Here is a 27781-nt window from a genome sequence, read left to right on the forward strand (position 1 = left end):
ACATTTGGCAAACAACATTTATACTCGGCAGGCTTTTGGCTGGTGGTGGCCTATTCAGCAGCCATCTGGAGGCTCTACATTGCAAATGCTAGCTTCAAGTGTCAAAAAAACAGAATTAGGAGGTTTCTGCCAGTCTTGAGTTGAGACCCAGGAGTGAGAAAGTTTGAAGATAATCACATCAGAGAAGCTGCACTTGGTAAGTAAAATTCCTGTCAAACTTTGCATGATATCACAGGTAGCTGCATGTTCATTTGCAGGTGGTCAGACCTTTGGGAAGTGAAATTAGTTGTGAAACGCTAGACCTAGAAATTACATTTAGAATTAGAAAGCTCCGTGTAGGAAAGGTTAATATTCCTGCTACTTAGTGAGCTACACTGTAAAATAGGAAGTTGCAAGAGTCCAAACTGAAAAAAACAAACTGATAATTTTTAGTTTTATATGAAAATGAAAGACAGAAATGTTTTGCTGGTTTAACTTTCAGAGTTTATTACAGAGAAATTATAACTGCCCTTCAAATTTAATATACTGTTTTTCATAACAAAAGGAAATACTTTTAAAGTAACATTCTTATATTGTGGTTTTCGGTAGTTTAGAGATCATTCAACAGTTAAAGCATAGTGAAGACTTGGTCCAAACCTCAGTTATTAAGATGTTAAATCTCTGAAAGAATGTACAATATGTTTGTCCCTCTGGTGTCTGTGTGCTGTCAGTGCGTGAGGGCGGTGTACATGTGCATTTAATAGCCACCTACCAACTTCTGAGCTGTCTCTTTTCTTCACTTTTCTGTCAGTTTGAGAGCTGCAACTAGACACATTCAAACCAAGAAAGGGTACAAGTTTTTCATAGGAGTCATTGGAGAAATTGGGTTATAGTGAATTCTGTTATAAGTTTAAGCCTTTAATAAAAGTTCACAGATCTTCCTGAAAATATATTTTAATGAGGCAGAGATTCCAAGCAGGAATTCTTGAGTTAAATTCTTTGGTTTGTATGGGTTGCAGGTCTGACAAAATGATTTCCCTGTCCTATAGCTGTTTTATTTTACTTTTATTTATTTTATTTTCATCTTTTGCTGTGCTTCTCTTTTCACAGAGGCCTTGCAAATTTCTTTTCACAATCAAATGACCAGTAAACTGGACAAACCTGGAGTGGGGGTGGTTTTTCTTGTATTCTACCAGGATCCAATGCCTGTGGCCATCACAAATGGATTTTTAATCTTTTTAACAGAAAGGCACTTTAAAACAATCCATTTGCTCTCAAAAGAATGAGATAGCTACAGGTTGTACTCAAGCACATACATATTTTCTAAAATAAGGTATTCACTAGCACACATTTTCATTTATTAAGTTCAGTGTGTGTCTTGAGTCTGTTGGCTGTTTCTAGCCATCTGTTGCATTCTGCTGTCATCTTAAGTGTTTTTAGTTTGTGTAGGTTTTAAAAAAACTATTACTGGCAGAGTCTTTAGAAATTTGATCTAAAAAATGATAAAGTATCACACTTTCAATAACGTAGGGGAATACAATTTTCCAGTATCATTAATTTGCAGGCATTATCAGATAGAACAAATGACATTCAGCAGGTCATGTCACTTAGTTTGTTTAGTCTGTAGTAAAATGCATTGGGTGTACTGTGAGTTTTTTATAGTCTCTGGCTTAACTGTTTCAAATAAATTGGTGAGAAGAAAATATTATTGTTGTTAATTTCCATTTGTAATACATTCTGAACAGTGCTTCTGACACAACCGTTATGATTTTTTTCATGTGATAATAATCTATGGAGTGTAATACTTGAAAGTTTTTTTGATAATTAGTTAAATTGTAATTTGAATTTACAATACTCTTAAAATTCTGTTTCTGAAAGTTAGTGTAGGTATGGACATACTTTCCTGGGAGAATGCTGGGGAGGGAGCTTCAGGGTAAAAAGAAAACCCCAAGGAATATATAGGAAGCATTTTTGAATTGGAAAGAGTATTTCTTGAACCAGAGAAATTAATTTTCTTCTTAATAGAAATGAATATAAAGATAAAACCAAACAAGGCATACTTAGTGCAAAAGCTTTATTAGTTGAAACTAAATTAGTTCATCTTGGTTTAAAAACTAGTTTGAACATCTTGCCTAAAAATCCATACTTTCTAATGTATAAGAGTTTCGATGCATGTTTAAAATAACATACATGTAGCAAAGCCTGTGAGGCTCTAAGGTTCCTTACATATGTTTCTCCTATAACAGGAGAGAGTCTTTCAAAGATACGAAGAATAGGTAAGCAAAAGATTGCCATTAGTATTTGTTGGGAATTGGGCCTCTGGTGTCAGTCTGCTCCCTTGGTGTCAAAAAGTAGTCAAAGTTTTACTGCTTGTTTCTGTGCTATAATTTAAGATAAAAGATTTTGTGGGCATCGTAATAAAGCATAGCTAAACTTGGATGCTGTTGTGGCAAAGAGAAGGTAGCTTAGGCATGCTGGAGTTCTTAATATTTTCTTGCAAGTCTTTGGCATCACTTTGTGTCTGGATATTTATACCTCTCCTCTCTTCCTTTTCTTTTAAAATTCTTTGTGTAACAGTTAGAGCTATACTTAGAGCTTTGATAGCTCTTTGAGTTACTCTTACACACACCTTTCTCAGGTGTCAGTGTGGTCTTCAGTATGTGAAATTAGGACAAAATTTTGCTTGGAGTATTAGCCTACTATTTTCATGAGGCAGCAAAGGCAATTGAATGACTTGCTGTGGTCTAAAGGGCTGGTCCTCTGCTCTTTCTTGTGCTAATGTACAGAAAATTGTTATTCTTTTTTTCTTGGGTTAATTACCAACAGGTTTGGTGAGCTGGATTGGCACACTGAATAGTTACCAGAGACATAGGAGTATGTAGCTGAGAGAAGGGGATGGAAAGACTGCCACTTGATTGGCATCAGTGTCTTGAATTGGCTCTTTCCTACTTGGGGACCCTTCATTCTTTGGGAATTATCCAGTGCAAGTGATAAAGCCAGACACTTTTTTTTTTCCTCTAGTCATTTCTGAATGTCTCTTTCACTCCCTGCAAAACAAAAAAACACCCCCCCACCACCTCCCCGAAAAACCTGAAAAAAAATCCTCACCACAAAGAAACAAACCCTTTCCTACCTTTTGCTCTCTATCACAAAAAGCCTGGGCCTTGAAAAGGAAAGGGTTCTGTTTTCTAGAGGTAGGTGCTCTACTTTTTGAGTCATATCTGTATTTCAAAAGGTAATGATCAACTCTTAGAAGTTCTGATTTGAATAAATGACTAAAAATAAGGATGACTTTTTGCGGACTTAAATACTTCTTCAGGATAGTTTCAGTTCTTGACTGCTGTTAGACTGAAGTAACACTAGCGCTACTGTACATTTTGGTATAGTACTTTTGACCTTGATGGAAAGCTGGTCATAGAATACCATGTAAAGTGAGATGGATTTTGCTATTGAAAGGAGACCGTTTCTTTTGTAATTTTTAAATCCACTAACTTCCTTCCTTCCCTTCCCTTCCCCTTGTAATATGCCTATTAGTGGATGCAGTTTAACTGGCCTGCAACAGTTTCATTTCTTTGTACTGGTGTTTTTAATTTCCTCTGTAGGAAGTCTCCGGTCTTGCAGTTCATCAGACTGCTTTAGTAAAGTGATGCCTCCAAGGAAAAAGAGGAGACCTGCAGCAGGAGATGATTTATCTGCTAAGAAAAGTAGACATGATGGGTATGTCATATTACCATGGGCTAAGACTGATGGAATATCTAAAGTTGAATAGCTGATATAATCGTGTTTTTAAATACTGATGGAAATGGTGTTGAAATTTGCTTGGTTTCTCAATGTGGAACCATAGCTGGTAATTGAAATGGGAGGTACTGATAAGCATATATAGATTCAGTTTGCATCTTACCTTTCTCTAGTTGTACAACAAGCATGTAGGGAACTATCCTTGCTCTAGTTGCCAGCTGTCAAAATACATACTTGTTTGTTCAAGAACAACTAGAAGATACGGTAATATCTTCCCATATACATGTGTAAGATCTGGATTGGGTGTTCTCAGTCTCAAGCCTCTCAGAAACGCGAATGTAGTTGTAGTCCACTCAGCTTTTACTTGAGATCCTGCTAGTCTCTCCCTGTCATATTGTGATTTGATACTTATCATGTAAGGAAAAGGTGAAAATTGCCCAGGTAAGGTGATAGCCAGTGGTGCAGTGGTGATTGAGGTAGTGCTGCTCAGCTTCCCACTGCAGAACAGAAGCCAAGTGGGTTATAACTGTGTGCACGAGCAGTGTATTCTTTTGGCATACGTGTTGATAGCTGAGGCTTCTGCAGCTGTTGGATTTCCAGTATGTGTAGTACGTTCAGTCAGTCTCAGTCATTCAGAAACCATTGAATGTGCTCCTTGTGTGTAAGATAATTGCTATTTATGTGCACTAAATTCAGAACTTGGAGTACAGAACTGTACACTCCTGCATGATGCATGCAGGACTGTCCTGATGTTGAAAAGTGGCGTATACAGCCAGAAAGTTTGATTGCCACTGCATCAGTCAGTGGAATTTGAGCTTGATCACGTTCATGTGTTACTGGTCACTCAGAAAACACATGCTTCCATAGTGAGTACCTTCAGAGAGGTAAAAAGGTGCATTTTTCTCCTAACTGTCAGCCTGAAATCAGGCTGGGTGCTTTCCTTTTCATTCTCCAGCATGAGTAAGAAAAATGCTGGTAGCCAAATTAAGCCTCTGGTTATGCCCCTATAACTCCATTGTGTTTAATAGGGTTGCACAACTGTAATTGCACTGGAATTTATTAAATGATCTGTTGATGCAGAAGAAAGATTTCAGCTCCCTTTCATTGCTTTGTAACACTTGCTAGAACAAAAAAGCAGTTCATGTTCTTAATATTTTTGTTGCTTTTCAGAAATAGTAAAATATAAAAGCTAAATAATTATAATAGAGGACATTACAGCTTATTCAAAGATGCGCATAAAATATGGAAGTGATATGAGGACAGAATATTTCTAGAATGTAAGTAGAGAGGTTCACAAAACTGAGCTCTACCTACCTTAGCCAAGACACTCATTATAGAAAAAAGCTACTCAACCCCCTCAGAAAGTAAGCCTGTCTGTAAGAGATACTGGTTTTGTGTAAATATATAAGAAAATTATAACAAACTGATTTCCTGCTCTATCAGTACTATCTAACTCTTTAATAGTTTTTAAGAGCTTGTTGAAAATATTATTTGAAGGAATTTTTTGTATCGGCCTTTGAGTTTATAACTAATGGATCTAGTCGTCATTCTACTGCCATGTAAGGCTTTATTAAAAGGAAGACTCAGCCTACTTTTAGAATTGATGGTGAAGCCAGATCTGCTAGTTATGGGCCACAGGGGAATATCCTTCTCTAAATGTGGTTCCAGTTTTTATCTGACTTCCGTCTTCTAAAGGTTTTTGGGCTTTTTCTACTTCCTAGTGTATAAGTTTCTTTTTTTGTTTTTGGTCTTCAAGAAAACACTTTATTTCAGCATGACTGGCAATATGAAATTATTTGCTGGGCATTCAGACCAGTCTTGAAGCTCTGTTTTCTTTCAAGGAAGGATTTATGCCCCTGTAACCTTCTGTGAACAGGTTAGACAAAGAGCAAGCTGTTTACTACTTCCATGCTTGTTTTGTCAGGTGAAGTTCATGCCTGTCACATTTGGTCTTTGGATCAGACATCTCAGTTTGTCAAGCAGAAATCAATCTGAAATCAGGAAGCTCTACAGCAATGTGTTGTAGCAGACCTAGTTATTTGCAAAGCCATTTCTGCTTACATTGTGTGCAGAGAATGCTGTATACCATAAAAATAGTTGGATAGTGGAATGCCAGTTTATGGGATAAGGGGCTTCTAGGCCCAGTTCGTTCCTATTGTTTCTGTTTTAGAGACAGACTTCCTAGAAGCTGCATACTAGTAACTCGGGGTAAGCCTTCAAGGGACATTAGCCTGTGTGAATTTGGTATTAAGCGAAGAAAGGTAGTCAGTGTCTGAAAAAGTACGTGTCACCTCCAAAAGAGACTATTTCCTAACAGAGGCGATTTGTTGCCTCCTCTTTGTCACCTCAGACATTTAATGGAATGATATAAGTTTTGTATGTTTCTCAGTTACAGTGGCACACTTATACAGTCAACATTAACAAATAAATTCAGTAATTGTAAGTCTCCTGTTTGTTCTCAGTGCAAAAATATTAGGTAGTAGTCTAACGATTTTCAAAGGAGTGTCATCATTAATGGTGTTACCACAGCTCAGACTGAATGGTAATGATTTCTCCTGATTTGTCCATAAAATAATGTATTTTTTTAATCCTTACATGGAGTGTTTTGTTGGGTGATATTTTCAGTCTTCAGTATTTGTGGTTCTTTCCTATAATCTCTTAAATTCTGATAGTAGTATTTTTGAGATATGTATTCTTTCCAGAAAGTTTCTTTCAGCAGGACTCTGCTGAAGGACAAGATGATTTCTAAAGACTCTTAAAGTCATAAACTTAAACCTATCTTATACCCTTAGTTCCAGACTGTTAGGAATACAGCCTCATCGTGGAAGGATTAGTGGAATAATGACTGGCAAGGGAGGAAAAACATTCATAGGAACAAATCTAGTTGTTAGTGAAGTTATTTGGAAATGCTGATCTTGTGTGTGGACTGATTATGGAAAATTCCAAACATGTTCTTTAGCATCCCACTGTTGTATAAGAGCTTGAATTCTCTTAATTAATGGTCACAGTGTCACCTTGAACCATGCATGAATGCAGTGTTTCAGTGGGAGGGAATTTTTATACCAGATGATGTATAAGGAAAAGAACTCAGTGTTTTAATTTATGGATCACAGCAAGATTTATCCTGGCTTCAAGAATAGCTGTTGGAAGTAAACAGTTTAGCACATGCTAACCAGAACATAATGACTTGAAGACTTAATTTGTTTTTTCATCTCAGCATCACAGTCTTGACTTCATTGTACTTAATATTGTCACAATATAGAGTATTCTCCAATTGAGGTTAAAATTATGTTTTCTATACATTGCTCTTCCATCCCTGTGTTAAGGGTCTTCAGAAAGGTAAAGCAAGATTCATGTAAAGATACTTGCTAGGTAAAAATATAATCCTCACTATCTAATTGTCTAATGCTGTGTATCTGTTACACAGTGTCTAGCCAAATATTGTCTTCTTCCTTCGGGACAAATGAACTACATAGTGGAATGTCTTCTTTTTCTGACAGTCTTGTTTAAAAAATAATTCTACTTCTTTCTCTGGAATCATGGTGAGGGGGCAAAAATCATACATTAATGGATATCGTCACCTTAGGGGGATGAAAACTAGGAACATTTATCTGCTTCCCTGAAATTTATGTTTTCAAACAATTAGATCTAGAGTTTAATTTATCTTGGATGTGTGTAGGAACTACATAAGGGCCTATTAACATGAAAAATAGATTTTTGAATAATAAGCTCCATACTCTATAGTGGGAAAATGTAAATTTTGAAAACATTTTTAACATGGGGTTTGCTAACCTTGGAATTTTTCGAAACCTTCAGTGTTGAGAGTTGATTTGTTTTTGTTCTGTTGTTGTTTACTGACTGGCTTGGTCCTGCCCAATGCAAACAGCTCCTGTTACCAGCTGTCATAGATGTCTGGATCTTCTTTGAAGTACCGATTTTCAAGTACACACAAGTGTAATTTTTCCTTTTTCTATACCTTTTCAGTGAACTTCAGTTAAACAGACATGTGACTATCAGCATGTGCATTGTTACACATACTGCTCATTAAGTAAGCCTGATGAAGTTCCAAATGTTTATTTAACATTTTAGTTATGATTGTAAGTCTTTAAATAGGGAGAGATAAGGCATATTCATTCATAAAACTTGACAGTCAAGTAAATTGGTCCTGAGGGTTACTTTAAACAGTGTTTGTCACGCATCGCCAATTGTAAAATATCTCTTCTCCCACTCCTTTATTTCTACTACAGCTTATATGAAACTATTGCTAGAATCATAATTGTGAGTGAATAGGTAAGACTTTATTAAAAATACTTTCATTGTGCTGCATTAATGAAAATTCTCAGCCAAAAATTTAAATTAATTAATTAGAATTAACGGAAGTAGTATAGGGCGTCTTCTTCAATCAATAGTTTGCATGTTTCAAGATACAAATAATCTGAAAGCAAACTGTTATTCAGTACAAAGCGCAAATGAAATCAGGCAAAAGTTTTGAGTAATTTGCAGTTGTTAGGAAAAAGCTTTTGTTGGTATATTTCTTAATGTTTTATTCAGTAAACACTGTCCATCTGAAATGACCAGCTTGTAAATCTTCATGAGAGGTTAACTTTTGACTCACCATAATCAACTGTAGCTTTTTTCTTCTTTTTTTTTTCTTTTTATTTACTCCTCTTCAATGAGCTGTTACCAGCTTTCACCATGAAGAGAATATTTTGTGTGACCTAAACTCCATGTTTTCGCTGATCTTAGTTTGAGTATTCTGGCACTACACAGCCCAGAGGTGCTGCAGTGGGAGGGGCTGCGGGTGGAAGTCTAACAAATTCCAGCGTAGTTTAAACATGCTCAGAGCAGGAGTAGATAACCCAGCTTTGAAGACTGCAGTAGGTTGAAGAGAATTACCCTTACCTTGTTCTTTTTCCTTGTAGCAACCATGTACTCTTACGATGACTTGCCTAGTCACCCCACAATAATAGCTGGATAGAATTTTCATGCTTTTGCTTTCCCAGCAAATCAGTTAGGAAGCGAAGAAAATAAGCTGCAAAAGATATGGATGACTGTGTATTTAAAGAAATATGAGACGCCTAGACACTCAGTTTTAAATTTTGTTTTGTTGATATTGACCTATAGCACTTGTACTTATAAGCAACATTTGTCTCATCTTTATTGCCGGTATATTACAATTCCCTAGCTCATAGCAATATTTTAAATATAAGTTTAAACGTGGGTGTTATGAGTCAGCTATTAGGTCATGGTGGAAATGGAAGTATCTCTGAGAAAATTATTTTATTTAGATGTAGTTAAGTAACTGGTACCACTTTTATAAAATTTAGACAGGTCATCTCATGTTGCTTTTTCCATACCCTGTCCCATATTCTTTCCTCTCTTCAGTTGGCAAAATGGCTGTTAGAAAGAGATAAAAAAGAAAAAACTAAATACTCCTTACAGGGGTATTTGTTAAACTATAAAGAAATGCTTTTTGAAGTCTGCTGTCACTTTCCTGACACACTGTCATGCTAAACTAATAAAAACTAATTTTTTTCAAATAAAGATTTTTCTGAGTTATTGTAGCTGCATGGATGTTTCATCTGAGAGGTAAATATATACTCTTTGCCCAAAGGTAATGCTTTTTTGTTTTTCCTTGCTGTTCCTGATGCATAGCATGTCATGGTTCAGAAATGGAAGGGTAATTCTAAATGCAAAGGCTTGTAGTTTGCTATTGTCCAGTAGTGACATGTATAGCAGGTACTCTGGGAAAAAGTTGTGCATGCACCTTTCTAACTCTGATGATGGAGAAAATGTCCTTTAGCAATCCTGTTTCAGTGTCAACATTCTCTGACAGTGGTACAAATTCTGGTAGCAAAAGTACCAAATATTCATTTGCCCTTCCTTTATGGAAGGTATCCTTGGGGTTTTCACTTCCCCCTGTCCCGTCCCAACCATCCTACCCTCTCCTGCCCCCCCTTTTTTTTTTTTTTTTTTTCAATTCTGAGCAATGTGTTCTTTTGTGGAAGCAAATTTTCAAGAAGAACTTGGTTGACATAATGGTAGTGCATCTCTTTGAAGGTACTGGTGCTGGGCATCTTGAGGAAGCTCTAAGCCATTGAGGACTTGCTGTTTGAAACTTGGATCTATTCAGGAGATGTTTGGTGCTCCCAAAGTATTCAGATATCTACCCTATGCACTCTGGCAGTTTGTATTTGTCTGCATAGCAAGAGATGCTGTCCTTAGAACAAAGACAAGGCACATAATCTTGCAGTATGTGAAATTCCAAAGAGATGAGAAATATTGTAAGAAACAAAATGGATGCCTGATGTGCCTGGCAGTTTGTGTTTTTCTCTTCTGCATGTATGGTTCTTGAGACAATCAAATCTGTATTAATGATAGTTAATACTATCTGTATTAAGGACAGTTCAATGGACGTAGTCTGTGGAAGCACCTTTACCCTGTGCTGCCATATTGGGCTTGCTGTGAAATTGAACTGAGTTCTCTTAGGCTGTGCTGTAATCTCAGATACTTGTCTACTGACATGTTTGTATCTCTGTGCTCTTCTTGCTTCACCAGGCATTTAAGAGATTAGGAGTCTCTTGCTAGTAGAACTAGCTGGCCTGGCTAGACTGGGGCAAGAAGCTCATTTCATGTTTGGTGTAAGCAGGGAGAGAAAAGGGTCATCATCATACACGAGAGATCACTAATACTGCGTTGGTATTGGTGTCACTTATTTTTGTCATACTCTTTTTTTCAAGTGATCCTTGTCTTGTATAATATGTAATCTGTGTTGGGGCATCCAAGGCATCTGAGATTCATCAGCCATTTTTGTTGCATGGTTTTATACTTCTGGCCATGCATAGTCTTTTTTCATTACAAGTGTGATACAGTGTCACCTGCACTTCTAATGAATGTCTGGCTAATTAGTTTGTGGCAGAGACTGGGATAGCTCAAGATTATGTCCTTTCTGAGTTATCAACCACAGGCTAGAAGATCTGTAATCAGCTCTGGTTTCTCCAAAATCCAACTCTACTGGTCAGATGTTGAGCTTCTTGCACAGTCATAAGTTTGAGACTAGAGAGCTTTCATTGGAGTTACTTGGTGAGATTTTGGGCACATGGACTTAATGAATATTGTTGTTTCCTGCATTCCTAAACTATGACCTTAGCCTTAAACACAATAAATGACTTTCAGTCTCGTAAAGTTGTCTGAAAACTTACTGTGTACAGATGAAGAGAATGTGTAAAAAGGACTGGTTTTTTCTGTTCTCGGTCACTGTTCCTATTACACGTACTGCTGTCATTAGTGTCTTGTTTCAGTTTACAGTATTCAGCTCTGCTATTTGTAGATGCAGGAATCCTTTTTTTCCTTAATACCTGGATGACCTACAGCTCTGTCGAGAAATCTGTTTCTTGAGGGTTCTTTCTCAAATCCACTGTTCACATACTGACTTAATGTGTTGGTGAACATGAACAAGCAGGGCAAGGCAATTAGTTATCATCCCTTCGCAAGAAAAAAACCTTAAGTGTTGTGAAGAATATCTGTCTTTGGAACCACATTAGCTTTATGTGTCCTCGTTCCCAGCAGTGCTCTTACAGACTTGAATAAATAGAATAGAATAAGATGTTGACTAGCTCCTGCTACAATTTCCAGCTTGGTATTCTAGTTGGTGTTTGTCACGTTTGTTTGCGACAAAAAAGAGGATAATGAATAATCAGACTTTTGCCAAAGTGACAGAATGCCTCCTTTCTTTGTCTTAAGGTACTTTTTTGATTCCTCTGAATTCAGAATAGGCGAAAATTTATTGGATAGGTCTTTCATAATCATCATTCTGCAAGAATGAAAATGTTATCAGACCTGTTAAAAAAAATAAAATTGTTCCAACTCAGACTTACATCTTCTGGATTAGTTCTTTACTTACTGGACAGTGCTGTCAGCCTTTTCCCTTTGCAACTGCAGTAAAGCTTATACAAAGTAGGTAATTAAAATAGAAAAAAAGTGGTTTCAAAATGAAAATAACCCACCCTAAAATTGTTCATATATTAATATATGTGTTTGAGACTTGTATTGCTGGCATTTCTATGCAGTATTCCAGTTGGTTGCAGATCAGTGTGTTTCAGTGCAGTGTCAGTTTTTCTTTCCATCTTGAAATTTCCTAAGAGCCTCATTTGTGTTTGTTTTCCACTTAGCAGTTTATAATTTTGTACTGACTAGTATTACTTTTCTTGAGGTTAGCTGCATTAAAGGAACTATGGCAATAAACATGAAATAGTTCTTTGAATTCCTGCTAGGATGATCTGTGTGCCATTAACTTCTAGCTACAGTTCCTCACAGCTAATAGCTGAGCTAGGTGAAAGATAGTGGGATCAGTGTACTCTAAGCTCATAAGTCTAGATGTCTTTTACATGTCTTTCTCGAAGGACAAAACAGTGATGAAATCAAGTCCAAATTAATTTCATCAAGGTGTTTCAGAATTCTCCTTGGACCAATCAGCCACTTTGGTGTCCTTCCCCAGCAGGCTTTGATATTATAAGAGGAAGGTCTGCATGCTTGGAACACTTACAGAGCTGTTCTTGGCTATCTCCTCTAGACTAAGCCATTTATTTGTTGCTCTTTTCAGCCTTTCAGCCCAAGGCCTTTCAGCCTTTCAGCTGCAGAGTGGTGGAAATGGGTCAGAGAATGCATATACACCAATGGACAACTACTTGGACTGCTGAGTCTCTTTCCTCTAGCAGGCACAAATGATATGGTCTCTGTTTCAGAAAAGTCTAAACAGGGTAGAGTAACTTACCAACTTCTGCCATGGCTTCTGTGCTTCAGGTGTTTCAGATGTTAAATTAATTTCCTTAGTGTAGTTAAAATTCCTTATGCTTCTTGTCAAAGGAGAAGAGCTCTGCTGGCAATCTCTGGGGGCTGGCTTTTCAGATGACTCTTTACCTTGTGATGAATGAGGTTCCTTGAGTTATTGTCAGTGAGGATTCGGAACCTTTTCTTTGTCATTCTTTTGTGTTACCATCTTACTGGCTTTAGAATAAGTGTGAGTCACGTCTGTGTTGGCCTTTATGCCTTTTATAGGACTTTTTGAGGTGGCAAAAAGTCTCTTTAGTTCTCTTTAGTTAATTATTCAAAGTGCACAAAGTGTGTGTCCATCTAGAGGTAGGACTGTGTTGACTGTGACGTGGAATTACTGTGGCCTTAAACCCACAGCTAGGTTGCAGCCCATCAGTTCGTTGTGGTAACTGATGGTGTGAGGTACAAGCCTTACTTGAACTTACACAGAATAGTTTGAGGTTGAATTTGAACTATCCTGTATTTGTTGTAGGGGAAGGTCATGTACATGGATAATGTTATAAATCAGCTGAATTGTGACAGACTGAGCACACACAGTATTTAGGGTCAGGGATTCTTATTCTGTTATCCAAGTGACTGGATATGAGGATAGAATGTTGAGTAAACTGATTCATTAAAGGAAAAACATTTCTGCTTACAGTGCTATTGTCTAAAAGACTGTTTTAAAGAAAAGTTGATTAAATTAATTACATATTTCTCTTTTTTCTCTAAGTATGTATAGAAAATATGATTCAACTAGAATAAAAGCAGAGGAAGAAGTTTTTTCAAGTAAGAGATGCTTAGAATGGTTCTATGAATATGCAGGTAAGTGTGAAATTTAAATTTCCTACTAATAAAAATTTAATTTATATTGGAATGCAAAAACTGCATTAACAGAGCTTTCCAAAGACTGAATATAGAGGCTTTTCTGTAAAAGTCTCAAAGAAACTTTTCTTATATTCTGTGCAGTGTGAAGCTGAAGAGTTCAAGGTGCAATTTTGTCTGTCTCTATTCTATAAAAAGAATACAGAAGGTGCCATGTTAGTGCTAAATAGAATTATGCTTCAGAGTTATGCTTCAGGTGAAGTTGTGTGTCTTTAATTAAAAAACAAAAGGTGAGGGAGGTATTAACATTTGTTTTGTTCCTGCTGAATTTACTTAGAGTTTCAAGCAAAAAAATGAATGAATTCAAGTATCCCATAGTAGTTTTATCATAGTTTTCCCTCACGATGTATAGGGAAGGTAGGCTGAATTATTTATTTTTGCCCTTGTGAGAGACTTTCTCCTGGCATTACTTCTAGGATTGTTAATTATTATCTGTAGTTATGAAAGGTGATCCATTAATAGTGAAGTTGGTTGTTGTATTCATTTTTTTACATGTGTTTTTCTGAAAGGGAGAACTTGAAGTGTGGGGAAAAATGATCTCATGACTGTAAAGACCTAAAGGAAGTGAAACAGTTGTTTAACAAAAAAAATAACGTCATCTTGCAGTTTTCTGGTGCAGTCTTGGATAACATGGCTCACAGCTTGTTCTGTTTTGTCTGCTTCTTAAGCATAATGAAGAGTGACTTAATCTGATGTATTAAAGCATTTTTTTCTTCTAATAAAATTATATAAATGAAATTAAATACTTTGAGATCTCACTTGTCTGTGGCAATCTGTGAGAGGAGATTCAGACAAATTCAAGCCAAATCTAACCTGTTAGATTCTCTGCCTTTCTGACCAGCTTGATTTATTTTTTCACTCTAGCAACAGGCATGACTCATTTTTGTCAAGACTTTCATGGAAAGAAAGGATGAAAGGAAGGCTGTATGTGAAAGAACTTTGGGGTTTCCATTGGATGCACACACCAAGATAAAACAGAGAAAAGTGGAGAGTACGATTCTGTTTACAGTATTGAGTAACATTCTAAAAATTTAATTTTCAAGGAATAATCTCTCTTGTGTTCTTGCTTCATGAATCTTCTCCTTTATGTATGCAGACGGTTGACACTGCATTTGGTTTTCTCCCCTTGGTGTGTTTTTGCATTACAGAATGAGTCTTTAAAAAGACTGTTGTGTACACTCTGAGAACTGAGAGGCTGTCATGAGAAGATGGGAAAAGATATAATTAAACCTTGTTATTTCTAGAATAGTAGGTCACCTAATAATAAAACACAGATTGATCTTTCCTTTTTAAAGCCTCTTTTTCTCGCACATGTGATCTTTATATTGGATGAAAGTAGGCATTTCAGCTTGTAATTTTTTTTTCAAATGAGCCCTTTTAACATGAGTAAAAATTCTAACAAAACGTTCAAATAAAATGTATTTGAAAGTAAAATTGCACAGGACAATTCTTAATGCCTGTATAATTTTTTCAGGAGTATTATGAAAGTGACAAGTATCTTGATTTAAGAGCAAGTTTTATTAGTAATGCATTTTAGTAGCATTTATATTTTTTCTTTTATTATTATTTTTTCCTTTTAAGTATGCAAACAAATAGGTGTAATTTGTCTTCCTGCTGCAGTTACTATTATTCAGATAGTGTGTGGCCATGGTGTAGCAATATGAATTAACAGGAGCATGCATTTTTTGGTTTGAGCTGTTTTTTCTAGATAACATTAGATGAAGATACTATGTGAGACAATAAGGAATGAGATTTTGGGAATGACAGTGTCTTGTATCCTGTATAGCTATACATCATATTTTTATGTGATATGATCTTATGATAAAATAAGAGATTCAAGCCAAGAAATTAGTTTCACTAACCATCGTCCACTTATTTAAGTGTGGTAATATTATGTGCATGTTTTACTAGTCTTAAGTACATTATTAAAAATCTTATTAATTTACACTTCCAAGATTATATCAGAATAATTGTAGAATAATTGTCAGGAATATAAAGTATTTTACAATTCCCCTGTTTCCAAAGGTGAGATAAAGGTTTAAGTGTATCCAAGTCTGATAGTAAGTGTGGAAATATTTATTGCATGTCAGAACAAACAAACTGTATGGAAGTTAAGTTGTGCTGTGTGATTGCATTTCTCTTGTTGGTAAATGTCACCCTATTTTACTTTTTAAAGATAAGTAAAATGCATTTTGTTTGCAGGCACTGATGACATTGTAGGGCCAGAAGGTATGGAGAAATTTTGTGAAGACATTGGAGTTGAACCAGAAAATGTAAGTTCAAAGTCCATTTAAAAGATGCCTAATCTGCTATACATGATCCAGTCTTATAGCTCTTATTTTTCCATCAAGAATTAAAAAATTCTTGAGAGTTTTTAAAGAAATTCAAGAAATACAAACAAGGGAAGTTTGGAAACACATTTGGGAACAACTTGCCTTTATTTAAACCCCAAACTATCAACCTATAAAACCTCGATTTGTCTTTGCTGCCACCTTTTACTTTACCACCACCACTCCCCTGCCCCCCAGAGAATGGATTAAGGACAAAAAAAAAAGAAAACTGATGGTTGTCTTTTCTGAATCAATGAGTTAACATTCAAGGTTTAGTACAGCAACTGCAAAACAAGTCATATTTTCTTTGGATTTTCTAGGAGAGAAAGGGATTTCAAATATTGTGAGCATTAGGGGCACTCCCATTATACCATTTCAGAACACAAATATGGAATATACATAATTACATATGTGTATTTTATACATGTGTGTGTATATTTATATAAGTAAATAAAATCTAAAAAAGAATAGTTGTGCCTTTTACAGGCTTTTTCCTAGTGCCTAATTTTTGCTCTTTAAATGTATTTGCAAGTCCCATCTTATGTAGAATTCACGAAGCATCATCTAAAATGAGAATTGTGGCTTTGAAAGATTTACTGGACAAATTAAATGTAATTTGCTGATTTCAGTGTTTATTACTATAATAAGTGTTGTGATTTATCCTGACATTTGAGTATATAAACTGGTATTCTGATTTTGCGTTAAAAACTGTATAGAGCTGCTGCACTAACATTAGGTAGTTAATGGCTGAGTTGCAAATTTAAATTACTTGATTATTTTTTTTCTTCCAGTCTGCAGGGTCAGTTGCCCTGCAAGATTTTATTGTATTGTCAAAAGTGGCTTCTTAACTTCATGAGTAAGATAATAATAATCTTATGATATCACTTTATCTAAAATCTTTATTGCTTTGGTCTTCTGTGTGCAATGGAAAAAGACTGTTTCTTTTTGGGCAAAACTGCAGTATTTATGTATCAGCTTCTGTTTTGATGTGTGTTAATGTTAGTTTACCTGGCTTTACTTAACATCTGCTTGTGTTGTGGGATCATTATTAGCTTTAGAATACTTGGATTTCAGAGCTTGTGGATTGCAACTGATGTTCATCCAGATGAAAGTTTAACAAATGCCAGATGTAACTTGTCAAATTGGTACTGAAATTCTGTAGTTGTTTTGGGAAACCTTTTCTGTACCTTTTGCACCAACTCATCTTCCTCACTGTATTGGTCACTAAATGACTGTACAAGCTCACTTGAAGTCCCTAATGGTAACTCAGGTGGATGTTTACTCTATATATTTGCACTGTTACCTTCTCTTATTTTGGATTATGTGCAGGTTTGTCACTTTCAGGGTTTTTTTAACTTCTAAAATAGTGTAGCAAAAATCTGAACTTCCCATTTATACAAGTAAAGCATTTTTAGCCTAATAAAAAGTGGTTATTTAAAAAATGTACTTTTTGTTAACTCTTTTCAGCCTCTGTTTTTTTCTTTCTAACTCAGGTAGTTATGCTTGTGCTAGCATGGAAGTTGGATGCACAAAACATGGGCTACTTTACATTACAAGAATGGTTAAAAGGAATGACATCACTACAGTAAGTGCTTTGAAAATTCTTTTAAGTTTGTTATAGTAAACATAGGCTTTTAGAAAAAAACACACTTTGCTGTAGGTGTTATGAGTCAAAACATTAGAGAGCTCTGCTGTGGAGTAGAAGTCATATATTTTTGGTCCGATTTATGGTGATATAGTCACTTAGAGACAACTCGAAACACATTTAAATACAGTTGGATTAAAATGTCTGGAATCTCAAGGAAACAGAAATGTCATGAAGTTCGGTGCTGTTTCTTCCCCAACGTCACTGGATTGGACCTGTCTTTTAGATATTGGTGTGTTTTATAGTGGCTTAAAATGCTAAATAATACACTCATTCTGTAACTCTGCAATGTTCTTTGTAAGAGTTGCTTTCTCCAGTTGAGAGCTTATCTTCATGGCATAATTAAAATAAATTTAGTTGAATAATCACGTGTTTCATAGAGAGTTAGAGGAAAGAAAGAACTGTGTTTTGATTTATCTTCCAGAACAGACTGGAAAAAAACCAACTGTGTAGGAAGTTCTATAGTTTCAGCAAGACTATAGAAGAATTTTTTCACTGCTGTGGTTTGCTGGTTGTTTGCTGTGCTTGGACAAGCTCTTAGTTTAATCTGTTGGAGAGTGCATTTTCTACAAAACCAGTCAACTTTTTATCAGAGTCCCAGTGTAAGGCTTTGCTGCTTTGTTTCACTCTTTGGGTTCCATAAGTCATTGTATGCAAACTCATAAATGTGCCTCTGTACAGAGTGATGTGTTTTGCACAGGTTGGTGGGGATATGTTAGAGATTGTTTCCTAAGACATCAGACATCCATATAAGAATTCAGACTCTAAATTCACTTTGTGTTTGTCTTGTAGATGTGATACTACAGAAAAATTGAGAAATTCTCTGGATTACTTGAGATCTTTATTAAATGAGCCTACCAATTTTAAACTTATTTATAGATATGCATTTGACTTTGCACGGGTAAGTACTGTGCATCTGAAATTAAAACCTTTACTTTCATAAATAATAGTTGAAAGACTGTACACTTCTAAGTATGTTTCTCTCAAGGTAACACTCAAAATAGCTTCTGACAAATGGAACTGTTGTGTTCTAAAATGGTATATGCAAGATGCCATAACTGAAAAAGAAACCTATATAGGATGTGTGATGTTTAGTGGTTTAGTGACATGTTTTGTTATGTCTCTGCTTCAAGCTATTTTATGACTTTAGGGAAGCCATTTAGGCCTGATTCAGTTGCATATTGGAGCTTTGCCTCTTACTCCCCCTGGCTTTATAATTACTGTTTTTTCCTCTTACACTTTGAATTTGGTGAAACAGGAAGACACATCAGGCATTTCAGTAGGTGGTAAAAATGGCTAACGTGATAAAATGATATGATGTGAAAACATAATAAAATACGTATTGATAAAATTGTACCTGTAATGGAACCCATAATAGATGTAAAACTATTCCTAGTTAAAGAAAGCAGTAAGAGAACTTTTAATTTTCTAAATTAACATTTTGAAATAGAATTTGTACATCCATCTTGCTGCCATGATGGAATGTACAGAAGACTTTACATAAAAAGGCAAAACTGAAACTCAAACTTCAGTGCAAAAGAACTAAGTGTATCAAGAAAATATACAGCAAAAAAAAGAGCATAGGAAAATTAAGAAGAAATCGAACTGATAGCAGCTCTGATAAAGTCTGTCCTAAGCAGCTCAGATTTTTGATATAGCAGTGCTTTCTGGATGTCAGCATGCACAGGCATTGCCAAAGAAGTACAAGATACTGATGAAATATTTGGAATAGAGAGCAAACCTGTGCCAGCCAATGGCCCGTCAAAAGTAAGTGTAGAAACTTAAAAGGAGGATAGTGGGTGGGTTTTTTTCAAGAAGTACCAAACCGATGATAGTGATCTTGAAAAAGAATTTAAACATTGAGGCACAGATTCTGTGATTTCATTTGTGACAAAAAACCCTGCAGATTATAGAACTTCCAGTCAAAGGCATATCAACAGGGGAATTACCAAAACAATATTAGGTTAATGAGATCATTGAACTTTTAATAATATGGACTTGGGGGAAATCTGTAGGAGAATGGCATCCAGTGAGAATAGAAAAGAATGCTGACAAAGGTGATATATTTAACTAGATGCAGCAAATAAATCTGTACACAGTTTTTATCAGGATAATTGAAGTGATTGATAGAAAAAAAGCTGATGGCTTTGGATTCAGTTTCTGTCCTAAGGATAATCCTTTCAGGGAGGAGCTCCATGGCAAAAACACTCGTCTGAGCTTCTGAAGTTTTAAGAGAAAGTTTTTTGAAAGAGTTTGTTGTGGTGTGATATTTAAAGTTAGTTGGTGAATTAAAAAAAGTATCATCGAGGTTTTGTGTGGCATGCATGATTTAGTCAGCATAGGTTTGAGGAAAAAATTTAAACCACCCTATATTGATATTAAGCACAAATACATTCCTTGCTCCATGTTTGCCCTTGTCATTGCTGAGTTTGAGAACACAGATGTGTGTATTTCTTGGCTTAAATGGGTCTTTTGTCTACAATATTGGGGAAAAAAGTCTCAGAAAGGTTATCATCAATGTAAAACAAATACTCAAATTTAACAGAGTTTGTTAACGTATTCTTTCAACTATATTCAATAAAAAGAATATAAGTGTCTGGAATGTATGTTAAGAATGAAATTGGAGCATCTGTCATAGCAGGTGTGCTATTAGGCAGTTGGAGGTGAGTATAAAGAACTTATCTGAACAATTTGTTCTGAACAGTAGTTAGAGTGGGAGAATGTAGAAACATAAAAATATAAGACATGTAAAACCAACATGGCCAAAGTAAAGGCAGTAGAACCTGACTTTATTAATACTTCAGTGTGTGGGAAGAATTCAGAGTATAAATATTATGGAAAATAAAATGTATTCTCACGGCAGTATGATTTCTGCTTAAAGGTATTTGTGACAGAGCTGTAAATGGGCTTTGGAAAGCGAATTAGTTTTTAGAACTATTTGATGTTGGAAATAAGTGAATTATGTCATAATACAAAAATGCCTTTGCAGGTTTGTTTTTCAACTTCGTTACTAATTGAAAAGCTTTATTCATCCTGGACTTTAATTTTTTTCTCTAAGTCCCTCTTGGATTTAGTGCCCAGAATGTAAAACAGCTTCTCAGGTTTTCAGAGTTGTTGGCCTCCCCACTTTTCTTTCAAAACAAATATGCATTAAATTCTGTCTACACAGTTTAAGAATTGAGGAGTGTTTTGTATGAAATGAGACCTTGTGGCTAAAGCATTCATTAGTTGTCTGAGAACTGGAATCTTGTTCTACTGCATCATTCTTACGTGATAGAAGACAAGTCAGTTTTGATTTGAGCTTGTTTTTTTTTAAATAAAGATGTGTATTCTAGAATACATGCAGCGGCATTTGTACAGGTGAGGCATAGGGTTCAATTTTCTTTGTCTTGGGTAGCTCGCTCTCTCTCTCTTTTAATGTTCTGTTGTCTGACACTCTCAGTATCCTGAATGTCTCTATATGGGATGTGTCCTGGTGGACTACAAGCTGTCCATGAGCCGGCAGTGTGCTCTTGTGGCTAAGAAGGCCAGTGGGTTCCTGGGATGCATTAGGAACTTTGTCAGCAGGTCAAGGGAGGTGATCCTGGCCCTCTACTCAGCGCTAGTGAGGCCACGCCCTGGAGTGCTGTGTCCAGTTCTGGACTTCTCAGGATAGGGGAAACATGAAGCCTCTGGAGCGGGTCCAGTGGAGAGTCAAAGGTAGTTAAGGGACTGGAGCATCTCTCGTAAAAAGACAGACTGAGGGAGCTGGGCCTGTTCAGGCTTGAGAAGAGATGACTGAGAGGGGACCTCATCAACGTCTATCAGTATCTGAAGGGAGAGTGTCAAGAGGATGGAGCCAGGGTGTTCTCAGTGGTGCCAAGCAGTAGGACATGAGGCAATGGGCAGAAACTGATGCACAGGAAGTTCCACCTGAACATGAGGAAGAACTTCTTTACTGTGTGGGTAACTGAGCGCTGGAACAGGTTGCCCAGAGAGGTTGGGGAATCTCCTTCACTGGTGATATTCAAGAACCCTCTGGATGCAATGCAGTGTGCTTTAGGATGGCCCTGCTGAGCAGGGAGGTTGGGCTAGATTACCCACTGTGATCCCTTCCGGTTACCCATTCTGTGATTTTCCTGCTTTTTTGGTAATTTAGACTTTGCAGTCTACAATCATGAGTGTACATATGGAGAAATCAGGGTCTTCAGTAGCGCTAATATGGAACTTTATTTTTTTTAAATTTCCTTAACTTCTGATTTGTAGATCAGTGCTATAATCGAGGAATAAAAGGGTAGGGGGTTACATCCTGTCTCTCACCAAAATTTGTTTAATTTCAAGACAACAAATGAAGATGGATAAACTACTTAAAATAACAAAATCGAATCTTACATGTACACATGTTACTTTTGAGATGTGCAGAAGTTGTGTTATCAAATATATTAACTTTGCCACTGATTAGATGTAACAAACCTGTTGGGTACAGATGCTATTGATTTTTCTTAGCAGAAACAAATTACCTAAGCCTTTAATGTACTACTGCTATGTTGAACAAAACTGGGACAGTTCTGAGAGGAGTCTCAATGTGTATTATGTTCTTCTCATTTGATAATTAATTTCATGTGAATTTCATGCAGTCAGAATAACAGAATAAACATCCTCCTTGGCTTACTCTTGCATACTTAAGCAACTATCAAGTAGCACTGACTATCTATTGACAGTCCATGTAGCTGTAATAATACTGTGGAAAATACATACAGCAATGCTATTTTGAGATGTGTGGATGTGCAGAGGCCTATGTACAAATATGAGTGTGGATCTAATGACCATTGCTTTCTGGTGAGGTCTGAAGTCAGAAATGGGAGTGTATGCCTCGTCTGCATGAGTGGTGATGTTTTTTTGGGAACACCTATGGAAAGCAACATCTCTGTATAGCAAACTGTTAGCTACTAGGAAGGAAGTTTTACTGGCAGGTTGTGTTTTATTAAAAAACACTATTGTATACTGCTATATATTATTTATTTATTAATTTATTTTGTGTATGAGTGAGGTGTGGGGGAAGTGAAAAATCCTGGAATCATGAGCTTTTTTCCTTTTTTTTCATGCAGGAAAAGGACCAGCGCAGCCTAGATATCAATACTGCCAAGTGTATGTTGGGCCTTCTTTTAGGAAAAACATGGTCCCTTTTTCCAGTATTTCATCAGTTTCTAGAGGTATGGAGTTGGAAACAGAATTAGGTTTTTTTTTTGATCTGTCTTCTCTGATACTTAGAGGTAGAATGAGAATAGCTAAGAATTCTGTGTTATGATTTAGAATATAGTAACCACTAAAGCAGCACTTATAACTGGTTCTTTCTTCCTTTTACCCAAATCCCTTATTTAATGCAGGGCAAAGTATAGAAAATCTTTAATTTGCTTTTGTACTTGCATTTTATTGCTGTATTTTTGACCACTAAAAGATGTCTTAATCAGAAACATGAATTATTCAACACTAGTTGGACTACTTGGTGGTTTCCTTAGTTTTAGATGGCATACTGATTAAAATAATAATGCATTGCAAGGTTTAAATTTTCTCTAAGAAAATCTGAGTTTGAGACAGTTAAAAATATGTTTTAGTGACTTCTGTTTCTTGCCTCAAGCAGCAATCAAAATACAAAGTTATCAATAAGGACCAATGGTGTAACGTTCTTGAATTCAGCAGAACGATTAACCTTGACCTCAGTAACTATGATGAAGATGGAGCCTGTAAGTACTACCATATGTTGGTGCTCTAAAATAATTTATTTCTTTGAGCTTAATAATTATTCTGTGTCCTTTTACAAAACTTTGTAAAATACAGTTATGTGATCTCTCTACAGGGCCAGTGTTGTTGGATGAGTTTGTGGAATGGTATAAAGGAAAACAGATGACATAGGAGTTTAACTATGCACAGCTACTCAAGAATCACTGTTACCACAGTTATGTCAACCATTAGCCATAAACTGCTATTTGTATCAAAGTGCATGCTGCTTTTCTTGCACTGCATCCCTTTGGCAGGGAACTTTTGATGTTTGCTATTTAACAAGCTAGCTATGCTTGCTCTTTAGCATTGTTCTCTTTGAAGGCTGCTTTGCATTTTGTATTTACACTACAGATTGGTGAACTTGCCAGCGTCTTCACTGTGATGATGTGTATATTGCTGTCTAAATTTTGTATATGTGTATAAAAAAAAGCTTCACCTAGGGATTATTTCTGCAGAAATGTATTGTAAAATAATTTTGTGGCATATTTTTAGTCAACACTTACATGTCTGTTGAAACTTTAGTTATTTTGTTTTTCTTTTGGTCTCAATTGTAGCATTTCAGACTGCTTGGACATAGTTATGTGAAGAACTATTGTCGATTTCAATGTTACTATTTGAGATGCCAGTTTCTGAGAGAAGACATGCTGTGACTTTCTTCACCGGAATTAGCCAAACCTGACCTAATGCTTTATAGGAATGAAAAATTGGTGTCTTACAATATAAATATGCATATAAATATTAAAACACTATAATAGTTGTACATGCCACAGATGATTTTCATTTGAAGAAGAAAGTACTGACTTTTTAATGTTAAAACTGCAGTAGTCATTACAGGTACAAATGAACAAATTAAAGTACCTTTTAAAAATGGGTTTTAGACTTTTGTAAATTGCCTTTGGCATACTCCTTTTAATTTTTGGTGTACCAAGAGTGTTTGGTCTAGGTTCTGATCTAGTGAAATTGAAAGTTCTAGCTGAAATTCGTGGTTTGGGTAATGAAGTATGCTTACCCCTAGCATGTAGATAATAAAGATTTGGGGGGTTTTTTTTGTTTGTAACATTAGTCTTTCCGAGGACCTCTAACTTCATGTTTCGAAGTAATTAAAAATATGATATTGGAAAAAATATGATCTTGAATAGTCAAAACATTACGTTTTCTTTCATGCTGGGGATTAGTTTCCTGGCAGAGTGTCCATTGCAGGCAATGGGCATTTTAAACACCAGCATTAAATGACAGTATTTTTTAGTAGGGATCACTGCCTATTTCACTCATTTCTTTATCTGCATAGGATGGTTCTAGTGATCCTTTTGGGGAAAAATGGGTGAATGGAATGATGTTTAAGTTCTGTAATTTTGTCACATTGTCTTTGCCTTACCCTTCTTTATTAAGTAATGAGTGTTGATTTTTATAAATAGGTCCTTGAAGTATCTGGTGCTATTAAACTTTGATTTATTAAAATGTTCCATATTGATTCACGGAGCATTTAACAACAAAGGGCCAGTGGATGTTTTGGAACAAAGAATAACGTTACTTTTCTGTAGAAATATTTTCCAAGGTATTGACAGTTTTGTTATTTCCTTAGAATGCAATCCAAGGGAAGAGGAAGGAAGCATTTTAGATTGAATGTGAAATTTTCGTCTGTGTTGAAGGTTTTATTCTTGCCATCAAGTCAGGAACAACTCATGAACTTGACTCCTTTCAGGATTAAGCCCAGTTTAGCAAAAGCACATTAGTTTTCTGCCGTGGACCAGGAGGTTGTAATTGTGGTGCTACAGGTGGTCAGTTGTGTTCAGATCTGTTTGTTGTTGTCGTTGGTTTTTCAAACTCAGCTGCCAAAGACAAAAATCGTTTGTGTCTGTGTATATTTGTATATACATAAGTATACAATATGTATGCATATACAAAACCTAGAATTTCATGATGCGAAGAAGAAAATACTACCTTTCCCATGAAACAGTTTTGTTCGTATTTCCGTGACACTTAATAGCACTCTTTAAAGTTAGTAATGGTAAAACATACACAGTCAGTGCTTTCTCACGTACTAATATGCATACCTTAATTCCATGTTTGATGCCAGTTTGCACAAGAAATTAATTGAGTGGAGTGTGGTATTTAATGTTTACAATAAGCCTCTTACAAAAACACACATTTTACTAAGACTTCTGTAGTAAATGTGTTTATTACCATAGAATAACCATAAGGAAGTATCAGTGGAGATGCTGGTTTAGTTCTTAAAAGAATGAACTTAGAAGCAATATAACTTTTAACATTAGGCTAAATTGTGATTGCCAAGATTTTAAGTGAAACAGTGTAATTGCTCCTAAACATTAAGCTAGTTACTGACTCTGGAAAACAGATCAGCACAAATTGGCATGAATCCTGCAACAAATACAAGTTTGCATAAAAGATTTTGTATGTCACAATTAGTTGAGCTTCCAGTAATGGAAGCAAGAGCCAAAGACACATCTAATCTATTACTGTTACAGGTATAGCTTTCATATAACAGGGTCAACAGAAATCTGTACAGCTCAACCAGGTCCTTTTTTTCCAAGTTTTGTTAATGTTTACCAGAATACAAAATTTAATTGAAAGCAGAGAAAACAGAGGAAAAGAAACCTCAGAAAGTACTCATGCTGTGTAAGTAAACAAACTTGTTTTCTTAATTTGCGTAAAAGTAATTGGAAGTGATGGAAAGGAAGGATGTGTTTGGAAGTGAATCAGATAGATGCTGCAAATTTTTTTCTTCCACTTGCAAACAGGGTGAATCTGTAGCCTTCAGCAGGTTTATAAACATGCATCTTCATAAAGTAAAGCACAGATTCAGTTGCAGATAGTAAACAGCTTTGCTGACAGTTATAGTGAACAAATAGACTAAAATGGACCCTCATGGCTCGATGAGCTTCCCTGTATTATCCATTTTTCTCATTTTGCTATATATGCGGGTAAGCAGAGGATCTGAATGTTGCCTGCTCCTTTATTTTGGAGAAATTCCCTCTCATTTTTAAATGATTGTGGAAAGTTAGCTAACCTACTCAGTTAAACTTGCATTTAGTACAAGTTTGGCATTTTCTTTTTTGTTAATTATACCATGAAATAGTTGATGTAGATAGTTTTTTTTTTTTGTTGTGGTTTGGTGGTTTTTTTGCCCCTTTTGAAAAGCAATGTTCAGAATATGCTGACTTCTTGGGTAAGACACTGAGAGGTGATTCCTGAGGAAGTGTCATAGGTCGTATGCTAATCTTTCTAGTGTACCATTACTGTACTTTTAGCAGAAACTTGATGATCAATGTACAATTCATTTTTGGTATTTAGGAGATGTAAATTGGAAAGACAGTTAGTGAAAGGAAAACAGCATCTAGAGACTGTAGCAATTGACGTTCTTTGATAGACGACAAACTTTTGGAGCCCTTTGGACTCAATCTTAAGGATCTTTTTCAACTTAAAGGATTTTATTAATATTAGTAGCCAAAACATTCCACAAATCAAATTTCCTTCTACAATGAAGTGATATTAAGTATTTAAAATATTAATATAATTCTGTGTTACTGTTGTTTTTTGACTTTTTATCTTTTTCAAGGAAAGCAAGCGAAGAGTGTCGAGTATATTAAAATCCTCTATCTACTTGAGTTTTCAGTTAAAGCCTGTTTACAGTTGTCTTTAAGCTGCAATGAATACTTGAGATATCTTTGTGTAACCTTTTCCTAATATTGTAGAGGCTTTTCTCCCATTTCACCACAAAGACATGCATTTTATTTCATCACAAATATGCTCACACAATCAAAATCAGTTATAGCTTATTGCTACTTGGTTAATGTTCCCAAGTTACCTTTTTTTGAAGGGCAAGAAATGGACTTCAGTTGTATTAAGTTTTTCCCAGATTTCTGTTGACCCTTGATCACAAGTCTGACAAATTGTTTAATACTCTTGGAATTCATATAGACAGGTTAGCTTGTGCCCTGGTTTTAATTATGACTGCTAAAATACCTCTTTCTAGGCCTTATATTTTGTCCTTTCATATTGCTGTAAAAGTGTATAGAATCTATCCACAAACTAAATAGTTTGTTTTCTGTAATTGAAACCAAACCTCAGCTTGATATTTTTTGTTTGGTTTTTTTTTAAATCCATCCTTCTCTTTGTGTGTGTGTGTCCATGTGTACGTGCGTTGTCGCAAAGTAGTACCTACCAATACTGTTGTTGCAGGAACAGCAGTTAACCTGTAACTGTGAATGCTTTAGGTCTTAGTTATTTGGATACTACATAAATGAGATGTGCTAAACTCCTGTGACTTGCAATTTGATGAAAATACTATTATACCACTTAACATGAGTTCATTCAGTTGATTTTTAGGTCCTTTGCTGGTGTTGATGTAAAATGGCATCCCACAAATAAAGAGTATTTGTGTTGGTTTCAGCAACTGACTTCAGATTTTTCTGTGGTTCGTACTTCAGAAATTCTCATATCTCAACATGCATCACGTCAGTGAGCAACCTTTATCATTTAGTAGCAGAGAATTGTGTGTAGCATCTTGTTGCCCTTATTTCTAATAGCAGGGCAAATTAGTATTTAAAACTGTTGGGAAAACGTATGTGTTTCAAAAAAGTCGTGTTTCAAAAAAGTCGTGTTTCAAAAAAGT

General features: G+C 35.7%; 1 protein-coding gene across 9 annotated transcripts in view; it reads left to right on the plus strand.

Annotated features, from left to right (window-relative positions):
- The window catches only part of DCUN1D4 (defective in cullin neddylation 1 domain containing 4), a 41795-nt gene extending 14233 nt beyond the window's left edge, over nt 1-27562 (plus strand). For 4 of the 9 annotated variants that reach the window (XM_027676362.1, XM_027676364.1, XM_027676361.1 and 1 more), the window contains exons 4-11: nt 3582-3696; nt 13262-13353; nt 15616-15686; nt 17237-17328; nt 18181-18289; nt 22476-22580; nt 23009-23111; nt 23225-27562. In XM_027676362.1, coding sequence (XP_027532163.1) covers nt 3626-3696; nt 13262-13353; nt 15616-15686; nt 17237-17328; nt 18181-18289; nt 22476-22580; nt 23009-23111; nt 23225-23280 — 699 coding nt within the window. In that variant the 5' untranslated portion in view covers nt 3582-3625 and the 3' untranslated portion in view covers nt 23281-27562. Of the gene's footprint in view, nt 1-2225; nt 2256-3581; nt 3697-13261; nt 13354-13437; nt 14405-15615; nt 15687-17236; nt 17329-18180; nt 18290-22475; nt 22581-23008; nt 23112-23224 lie in introns of those variants that run through there. The other 5 variants (XM_027676369.1, XM_027676360.1, XM_027676370.1 and 2 more) reach the window with 3 other exon arrangements.
- The last annotated feature ends 219 nt before the right edge of the window (nt 27563-27781 follow it).

This window comes from Neopelma chrysocephalum, unplaced genomic scaffold, assembly GCF_003984885.1.
Source record: "Neopelma chrysocephalum unplaced genomic scaffold, ASM398488v2 Primary Assembly neopelma1_42, whole genome shotgun sequence".
Lineage (NCBI taxonomy): Eukaryota > Metazoa > Chordata > Aves > Passeriformes > Pipridae > Neopelma > Neopelma chrysocephalum.